Source organism: Leuciscus leuciscus (genome assembly GCF_965113295.1).
Source record: "Leuciscus leuciscus genome assembly, chromosome: 4".
Taxonomy (NCBI): Eukaryota; Metazoa; Chordata; class Actinopteri; order Cypriniformes; family Leuciscidae; genus Leuciscus; species Leuciscus leuciscus.
The window spans coordinates 607,283-617,282 of record NC_138728.1 but is presented as its reverse complement, the minus strand read 5'-3'; the positions used below and the strand labels follow the sequence as shown (position 1 = coordinate 617,282).

Here is a 10,000-nt window from a genome sequence, read left to right as displayed (position 1 = left end):
TAATAAAACCTAATTTTAGATTTATGATATTAATTTTTCATTGTATAAATTAGGTGTTTATAAAAGATAGATTTCTTTAACATTTTAAGATGGGGGTGGCATGTAAAAGACTGAGAAAATTCAGCTGATCAAGTCTTTAAAAAAAAAAGTTTTGAAAACAGTTATAATTTAAGTTCATATAATAATATATGAACTGTGGCTTTTGCGTGATGCCATATTTACGCCACTAGGTGTCATTGTAAGTCTTTTGATGAGTCTGGTGACATGGAGATCATGTTTGCTGTAGCCTTTAATTTTCTATATTTCATAATGTGGCACCTGCTGATAATGTGTAGGCTATATATATATATATATATATATATATATATATATATATATATATATATATATATATATATATATATATATATATAATGCCTCACTATAAAGATCAACACGTGTATTTGAACAGACCTGCGGGCAACAACAGTGGAAATATATATATTTTTATGTACTCATGAATTAAAGGTTTATGTCTATACAGAAACTGACTTTCAAAAATACACCCAACCCGATAAATAGAGAGTAATAAACGTGTGACAACTAGCCCCGGTCTGAGCCGCCATACTAATGTGTGTAAAACCAGTGTGAAGCAAACGTTACGGTTTAAAGATATATATGTCAAGTCTCCTTTATTTATAAAGCGCTTTTTACAATATTGTTTCAGAGCAGCTTTACAGAGATAACAGGAAAATAATGCAACAAAGTTTGTTTCCAGAAGAAAATGCAAAAGCGTCACTGTCCAGCATAAGTAAGTACTGTGATGGTTCATTTTTGTTGTAAAAGAGTTATTATTATTTTGTTTTGTTCATTTATATATTTAATATCTATATCTATATTAATATTTCTCCGTTCTGGAGAAAACCGTGATGTCATCGTCCAGCTCAGATCAGCTCTCATATAACGGTGTCAATGCAGGCAGATCAATATTGTTATTGAATATTAAATTGAATGTTAAATTTACAATTTTGTAATTGTAATTGTACAGACGCGAGCACGTGATCATATCACTGTACTTCTATATATAAATGTAGCCTACGTCACGTGTGTTTATTATTGGATGGGAAATGGCCAGTTGATAAACAATATAATAATCTCGTGCAAATACAACTTCGATTCGCTTCCCAGTCGGAGTTCATTCCCGGATCTGATTCCGGATTAACTCGGAATATCCTCGCGCGCTGATCCGGTGTGCGTTTTACAAACACACGGTTGTTCCCCTTTAAGGAGGCGCGCGTTGCCTGGAATTCACGTCATTTCGCCGCGAAGCGTCCGGATCAATGAGGTTCCGCGGTGCGTTCCGCTCCCGCGAGCGACGCTTCCAGGAAGGTGTTATTAACCATCGCGTTGCCGCAACGTAGCGTCGGCTCGCGCGTTTACAAACAAGAAACACGGAGAAGTTGAAGTGTTGCGCGCGCGGGGCGAGGCCAATGGATGCGCGAGCGAGTTGAAAAATCGCCAGTGCGTCGCGAGGGGAACATTATTATCCAGGATTACATTATTTCACGGAAGAGCAACAAGGGAGAGGAAAGTGGAAACAGAAGAACTTCCTGAATTTCAACGCGACATGTCCGATTCCCCCTCGCAGGTCATTATTAAGGTAATTCTGCCTTTTCTTTCTCGATCTCGAGTCGTGTTTGTGTCACGCGGTTGAGCATCTGTTGCTGCGATCGATGCATTAAGTTGATCGATTAGAAACGGGCTTTTGTGTCGTGTGTGTGTGTGTGTGTGTGTGTGTGTGTGATTAGCACTGGTATTTAAACACGCTGTTGGAGTTACGCGTTCACCACTGAGCCGTCAGACTGGGAAAAGTTTGAGAAGGAGTTTCACTGGAGGACTTTGAGCTGGTCTGGAATCACATTAGTTTGCATTAGTTATTTAGTAACAGACTCGCGGAAACGAGAACAGCCCTTCATAAGTGGCTCAAACATGCTGTTATCTGCTCTGCTCTTTGCTCTGTTATTGCACAAACTGTTTCCTTATGGCATCTTCCTCCTCGTGCATTAATAACTGCACGTCACACCTGGCCTAAATGATATATCTTATTGTTAACATGCATGCTTCATTTTTTTTTGTCCTTGTTATGTTTAAAGTCCCCATGAAATCAACATTGACGATTCTTGAATTTAAAGGGGTGGTATAATGCCCTTTTTCACAAGATGTAAAATAAGTCTCTGATGTCCAGTGTGTGTGTGTGTGTGTGTGAAGGATTAGCTCAAAATACCACACAGATTTTTTTTATAGCATGTTAAAATTGGCACTTTGTGAGGGTGAGCAAAAAAGCACCGTTTTTGTGTGTGTGTCCCTTTAAATGCAAATGAGCTGCTGCTCCCGACACAGGGGGCGGAGCTTCAAGAGCTCGTGTGTGTGTGTGTGTGTGTGTGTGTGTGTGTGTGTGTGTGTGTGTCTTAGCAGCTCCGATTACGTTGAACATTTCAAAAACGTTTAGCCTTTTATGTTCAAACCGAATCGGACAAAGATGGAGAGACTCCAGAAGAAGTGCAACATGTAGAAGCAACAGGACATTTCTGAATGGTTAGTTGATGAATGTATGTAGCTGATGTGTAGTTAACTATCTTCTAGTCATTGATTAGCATATTCTGTCTTGAAAATTGAAAAATCGCGTTCCTGGAGGCGGGGTTTATGTAAATTCTAGTGTTAGTGAATGTCATCAACCGTTTGTTGTAGTTCTTAAAAAGCGATTTCTGTAAAAGTAAATCTCTCCCTTTGCTTTGAACTTTGAGCGCTGTAACTTTGCAGATGTTGTTTATGATCAAATGCAACATTACACACTAACTAAATCTAGAGAAGTGACATCATGATCAACCATCCCTTTAAAGTCCCCGTGAAATCAACACTGACGAGGGCGGGGCAACCTGTCACTCAACATGAGATCAGCCAATAGCAAACCACAACCATCCAATCAATTCCTAACGGTCAAAATCAAGCCCCGCCCACATTCGTTCTCGTTCCAGAAGCGTTTCACTCGGATATACAAGTCAAATCATCTTCATTTATACAGCGCTTTTAACAATGTAGATTGTTCCAAAGCAGCTTTACAGTGATAATAGGAAATTAAAGTCAAGTGTTTGGGCTTTACAGTAGCTCTAGAATAAAGTTATTGTCCAGCTAAAGTTAGTTTGATTGATTCACTTGTACGACACAATAGAAGAAGAAAAAAACAGCACAACTTCAATCAAAATGTCATAACTGGATCATCTAGTTTGTGATTTGCATGTTTCGGCCTCAGTATTCCAGGTGTTCCCGTGGGATTTGTGACAGTTGTAGGAACATTCACGCTCGGTTGGATCTGCTTTGTTCTGCGAGGGAGCTTGTAGTTCAGTGCTCTTCTCATCACTCTTGGTTTTGCATGCTTTTATGTGCCGTTTGAGGAAGTTTCCAGAGAATCGCTGTGTGCTTCCCGGCTCAGGGGATTTACCCGGGAAACGACGTGTGATTTCAGTTCTCAGTGTGACACTGGACGGGAAGCCGACAGCGACTGACAGAAGTGAAATCAGAACGCCATCATCATCATCATCATTCATATTACTCATATCCAGCAGTTTCCACATTAATTTGCTGCTATAGATGAATAACTAAAGGATATCAAGGTGTTCAGTGGAGGATCTCAGTGGAGGATCTCAGTGGAGGATCTCAGTGGAGGATCTCAGTGGAGGATCTCAGTGGAGGATCTCAGTGGAGGATCTCAGTGGAGGATCTCAGTGGAGGATCTCAGTGGAGGATCTCAGTGGAGGATCTCAGTGGAGGATCTCAGTGGAGGGATGTTGTCTAGTTCACATTACAATGAAAAATTCTGTCATTTCTCCTTCATGTTGTTTCAAACTTTTCTTTTGCAGAAGATAAAAGAAGATATTTTGAAGAATGTTTTGGTTACCATAGACTTCCAGTGGTGTGTGTGTGTGTGTGTGTGTGTGTGTGTGTGTGGAAGAGAAGATATTTTGAAGACTTAACAGTTTTGGTGACCATTGAATGAACAATAAAGACAATTCTAAAATGATCTTCTTTTATGTTCCACAATTTTTCTGGAAAAAATTAATAAAATGATTGGTGTTGAAGCCTAAAAGTTTTTTTTTCTAAAGCTATTTTGTTGTAATGTCTATTTCTCAGCGAAGATTGTTGTGTGATTATTCGTGCCGAATAATGAATCCCTAATTAATAACACAATAATTTAATAGCTTGACAGTCCTGAATAGAATTAACTATGCAAACTTCATCAAATATAGGATTTGGTTTCCTCCAGTGAGACTCGAGTCATTATCCTGATGTTCCAGTGTCGGATCAGTCATGTTTCTGAACACGGAGTTATTAATGCGTCATATGGAGGCTTTTAATATTCATAAGCAGTGCTGGCGATATTTGTTCCTTGTTTGTTGTGGTTAAAATAAAAATAGCCTCGCACATTCATGTTGCAGATGTTAACAGGAGGATTATATAGATCAGATAGGCGCTGATCTTTGTGCGTGACCTCTGCGTGACCCTTTGACCTCTAGGCTCATCTGATGAAACAATGTCAGTGAGAAGCTTCATGTTCATTCAGTGCAAAGCTACTTTGAAGGAAGTTCATGCCACTGTTTGTGTGTGTGTGTGTGTCTCTCACTCTGATTGAGTTTAAGTCAAGTCAAGTCAAGTTTATTTGTATAGCGCTTTTCACAATACAGATTGTATCAAAGCAGCTTCACAGTATTAAATTAAAATAATACAACAAAGTTTGTTTCAAGAGGAATTTATTGATTGATAAAATTAATTTAAATATCCCCAAAATATCCCCAACTGAGCAAGCCAAAGGCAACAGTGGCAAGGAACCGAAAAACTCCATCAAGTGACCTAATGGTGTCCTAAAACTCCATCAGGTGACCTAATGGAGAAAAAAAACCTTGGGAGAACCCAGGCTCAGTCGGGGGCCAGTTCTCCTCTGGCATTTATGAGCTAGAGGCCGGATTGTAGTTTGAACTGTAAGATTAAAAATATTATATGAATGCCTAGCTGAAGAGATGCGACTTTAATCTAGTTTTAAACTGGGAGAGCGAGTCTGAGCAACGAACAGTATCAGGAAGACTATTCCAGAGTTTTGGAGCCAAATGTGAAAATGCTCTCCCTCCTTTGGTGGTTCTGGATATCCTAGGTATGACCAAAAGCCTTGAATTTAGTGATCTTAAAGAGCGCGATGGATTATAGGGCGATAGAAGATCCGTTAAATAGACTGGAGCTAAGCCGTTTAGGGCTTTATAAGTCAGTAGCAGTTGTAATTAATACGGAACTTTATAGGTAACCAATGCAGTGATGATAAAATCGGTCTGCTTCGGAGTTTAACGCTCCGTGTGTGTGTGTGTGTGTGTGTGTGTGTGTGTGTATCTCACTCTGATTGAGTTTAACTCTGTGTGAGTATTTGTGAGTGTGTGTGTGTGTGTGTCTCGCTCTGAGTGCTCCGTGTATGTTGTCTAAGCTCTGTGTGTGTGTTTTCAGCAGGAGAGGAGCTCTTTCAGCCCGTTGCCAAATTCCACTTCCTCTCCCGGTCATGTGCCGCCCTCATCGACCAATGCCAGAACAGAAGAGGAACCGAGCCGCCTGCCGACACACCTGCGTGAGTGACACACACACACACTCTCGGAAACAGTAACTAATACAAACACACACCTCCTACATGCTTTATGCAACAACCTGAGACACACACACACACACACGCTTTTGTTCTAGTATGACGCATCATCATACCTTTACAGGCAGTAATGGAGTTCGACGTCACTGAAACGCACTCAAGCCGAGTGTGTGTCTGAGCACGTTAGAGCGCGATCATGGCTGTGTGAGTGAGTGTGTGTGTGTGAGTTAAATAAATAAATGCTTGTTGTGTTTCAGAGCGAAGCGCAGCTCTGTGTTCATTTACACACTCGCAGCTCGTGATGCGCACACGTGGAGAAGCTTAAAGGTCCCATGACATGAAATTTCCACTTTCTGTGGTTTTTTAACATTAATATGAGTTCCCCTAGCCTGTATATGGTCCCCAAGTTTCTAAAAATTTTAATCGGTGTAAATCGAGCTTTTGCTATTTTTCTCTGCCTTTGAGAAAATGGAAGCTCAACCGGGCTGATCTTGAATCTCCTCCTTATGACGTCATAAGGAGAAATGTTACCTCCCCTTTCTCTGCTTTGCCCGCCCAGAGAATATTTCTCGCCCATGAGAAAATGAGTTAGGAAGTAGAATGCGCGCGCGCGATTTTAGTTTGTCCACGCGAGATATCATGGCTTTTGAGCGAGCGAAGCATAATAATTGCTCAATAATTGGATGTACAAATGAACATCGAATGGTCAATACAGAGCTGGGCTTGCTGAACGTCGGACAAGTAAGTCAACAAATTATATACAAGTGTGTTGCTTTACTGTTTATGGTTACCTAGCTTCTTACACGTAGGCTGTGTCTCCCTGTCACATTAGCTATGCAGTTACTTACGCTAATGTAAAGGTAGACAGCATCAAGTTACACATACTGTAACGCGAGTGTTGTACATTTCTTTGTTATTTGGATAACCGTTTTCCTGTTGGTTATATGGCCCGCGCGATATCCGCATTTCAAGATCGCAGAGCTTGATGTAATTGTAATAAGATAAATTACAGACGTTACAGATCTCTCATGAAAAGGCAACAGTAGGTTAGCGTTAGCTACATGATGATAACTGTAAACCATCCGAATAAAGTACCGTATCCAGACATAATATTTTAAACTAACCATTCGGAAACGTCCTGCTGGAGCCGCTGAGTTGCAACTTCTTCATCCGTTGCTTCTCGATCTAGATCAGATTCTGGGTCAAACTGAAATGCTTGAACGACTGCGTGTCTTCGTGCCATTGCAATATATCCAACATAAACAAACATGCATGGTACCGTTGCGCAAGATGCCTCCACCTTGCGCTGCCTTTCTCCTCCTCATTAGTATTTAAAGCTACAGACACCGAAACGGCCCGTCTGAAGGAAGCTCATTCTGGGACTTGCTTGTAGTGGCTATAATTCTGCACCGAGGCTGAATTTTTGGAAAGAGATTTCAGATACAGTACTAAGGACTATATTAAAGCCTACAAAAAGTAGCATGTCATGGGACCTTTAAAGGTTTCAATTTACTTGAAATGTTTAACATTTGAAAATGAAGAGATAAAGCTATGTCAGCAGCCATATCACCCTGTAGCCCAAGACTGGTTGCCCACTGAAGCTAAGCAGGGCTGAGCCTGGTTAGTACCTGGATGGGAGACCTCCTGAGAAAACCAGGTTGCTGCTGGAAGAGGTGTTAGTGAGGCCAGCAGGGGGCGCTCACCCTGTGGTCTGTGTGGGTCCTAACGCCCGAGTGTAGTGACGGGGACACAATACTGTCAGAGAGCACCGTCCTTCGGATGAGACGTAAAACCGAGGTCCTGACTCTCTGTGGTCATTAAAAATCCCATGGCACTTCTCGTAAAGAGTAGGGGTGTAACCCCGGTGTCCTGGCCACATTCCACCCATTGGCCCTTACCAATCATGGCCTCCTAATAATCCCCTTACATTGAATTGGCTCTATCACTCTCTCTCCTCTCTCCACCTATAGCTGGTGTGTGGTGAGCGCACTGGCGCCGTTGTACTGTGGCTGCCGTCGCATCATCCAAGTGGATGCTGCACACTGGTGGTGGTTGAGGAGAGATTCCCTGATATGATTGTAAAGCGCTTTGGGTGTACAGTAGTACATATGAAAGCGCTATATAAATACTTCATTCATTCATTCATTCATTCATGTATATTAGTGTTGTAATTTTACATTGTAAAATTAAATATTTTTTATTATTTTAATATATATTAAAAAAACCTCATTTAGATATTTTCCCCATATGGTTCCGCCTGAGCGCGTGTGTGTGTGTGTGCGTGCGCTGTTCGGCTGCAGGGATTGTGGTGCACTAACTAGTGTTTAACCGTGAGGCTCGTGAGTGAGTGAGTGAGTGAGTGAGTGAGTGAGTGAGTGAGTGAGTGAGTGTGAGAGAGAGTGAGTGTGAGAGAGTGAGAGTGAGTGTGAGAGAGAGAGAGTGAGTGTGAGTGTGAGAGAGAGTGAGTGTGAGTGTGAGAGAGAGTGAGTGTGAGAGAGAGTGAGTGTGAGAGAGAGTGAGTGTGAGAGAGAGTGAGTGTGAGAGAGAGTGAGTGTGAGAGAGAGTGAGTGTGAGAGAGAGTGAGTGTGAGAGAGAGTGAGTGTGAGAGAGAGTGAGTGTGAGAGAGAGTGAGTGTGAGAGAGAGTGAGTGTGAGAGAGAGTGAGTGTGAGAGAGAGAGAGAGTGAGTGTGAGAGTGAGAGTGAGTGTGAGAGAGTGAGTGTGAGAGAGAGTGTGAGTGTGAGTGTGAGTGTGAGAGTGAGTGTGAGAGTGAGTGTGAGAGTGAGTGTGAGAGTGAGTGTGAGAGTGAGTGTGAGAGTGAGTGTGAGAGTGAGTGTGAGAGTGAGTGTGAGAGTGAGTGTGAGAGTGAGTGTGAGAGTGAGTGTGAGAGTGAGTGTGAGAGTGAGTGTGAGAGTGAGTGTGAGAGTGAGTGTGAGAGTGAGTGTGAGAGTGAGTGTGAGAGTGAGTGTGAGAGTGAGTGTGAGAGTGAGTGTGAGAGTGAGTGTGAGAGTGAGTGTGAGAGTGAGTGTGAGTGAGTGTGAGAGTGAGTGAGAGTGTGAGAGAGAGAGTGTGAGAGAGAGTGTGAGAGAGAGAGTGTGAGAGAGAGAGTGTGAGAGAGAGAGTGTGAGAGAGTGAGTGTGAGAGAGTGAGTGTGAGAGAGTGAGTGTGAGAGAGTGAGTGTGAGAGAGTGAGTGTGAGAGAGTGAGTGTGAGAGAGTGAGTGTGAGAGAGTGAGAGAGTGAGAGAGTGAGAGTGTGAGAGTGTGAGAGAGTGAGTGTGAGAGAGTGAGTGAGTGAGTGTGAGAGAGTGAGTGTGAGAGTGTGAGAGAGTGAGTGTGAGAGAGTGAGTGTGAGAGTGTGAGTGTGTGAGAGTGAGTGTGAGAGAGTGAGTGTGAGAGAGTGAGTGTGAGAGAGTGAGTGTGAGAGAGTGAGTGTGAGAGAGTGAGTGTGAGAGAGTGAGTGTGAGAGAGTGAGTGTGAGAGAGTGAGTGTGAGAGAGTGAGTGTGAGAGAGTGTGTGTGAGAGTGTGAGTGTGTGAGAGTGGGAGGTGAGTGAGTGAGTGAGTGTGTTGAGTGAGTGAGTGAGTGTGAGAGAGTGAGTGTGAGAGAGTGAGTGTGAGAGGTGAGTGTGAGTGTGTGTGTGAGGTGAGTGTGTGAGAGTGAGTGAGTGAGTGTGAGGAGTGAGTGAGTGTGTGTGAGAGAGAGTGTGAGTGTGTGTGAGAGAGTGTGTGTGTGAGGTGAGTGAGTGTGTGTGTGAGTGAGTGAGTGTGTGTGAGTGTGAGAGTGTGTGTGTGAGAGAGTGAGTGTGAGAGTGTGAGTGTGTGTGTGAGAGGTGAGTGTGAGAGTGTGTGTGGTGTGAGAGTGTGAGTGTGAGTGTGGAGAGTGTGTGAGTGTGTGTGAGGAGTGTGAGTGTGTGAGAGTGTGTGTGTGTGAGTGAGTGTGAGTGTGGTGTGAGTGTGAGAGTGTGTGTGTGTGAGTGTGAGTGGTGTGAGTGAGTGAGTGTGAGTGTGAGGTGTGTGGTGTGAGTGTGAGTGAGTGTGTGAGGAGTTGAGTGTGAGAGAGTGAGTGTGTGAGTGTGTGAGTGAGTGTGTGTGTGTGGGAGTGTGTGTGTGTGTGAGTGTGAGTGTGTGTGTGTGAGTGGTGAGTGGTGTGTGAGTGGTGAGTGAGTGTGTGTGTGAGAGTGAGTGTGTGTGTGGAGTGTGAGTGTGAGTGTGTGTTGTGAGTGTGTGTGAGTGTGTGTGAGTGAGTGTGTGTGTGTGTGTGTGAGAGTGAGTGAGTGTGTGAGAGTGAGTGTGGAGTGTGAGAGTGAGTGTGAGAGAGTGAGTGTGAGAGAGAGAGAGTGAGTGTGAG

At 43.1% G+C, this 10,000-nt stretch overlaps 1 protein-coding gene across 2 annotated transcripts in view; it reads left to right on the top strand.

Moving 5' to 3' along the window:
• The first annotated feature begins 1,153 nt into the window (after positions 1-1,153).
• Positions 1,154-10,000, top strand: part of etv6 (ETS variant transcription factor 6) — a 26,505-nt gene continuing 17,658 nt past the window's right edge. The window contains exons 1-2 of one of the 2 annotated variants that reach the window (XM_082166970.1): positions 1,154-1,639; positions 5,527-5,641. In XM_082166970.1, coding sequence (XP_082023096.1) covers positions 1,607-1,639; positions 5,527-5,641 — 148 coding nt within the window. In that variant the 5' untranslated portion in view covers positions 1,154-1,606. Of the gene's footprint in view, positions 1,640-5,523; positions 5,642-10,000 lie in introns of both variants that reach the window. The other variant, XM_082166969.1, reaches the window with a different exon arrangement.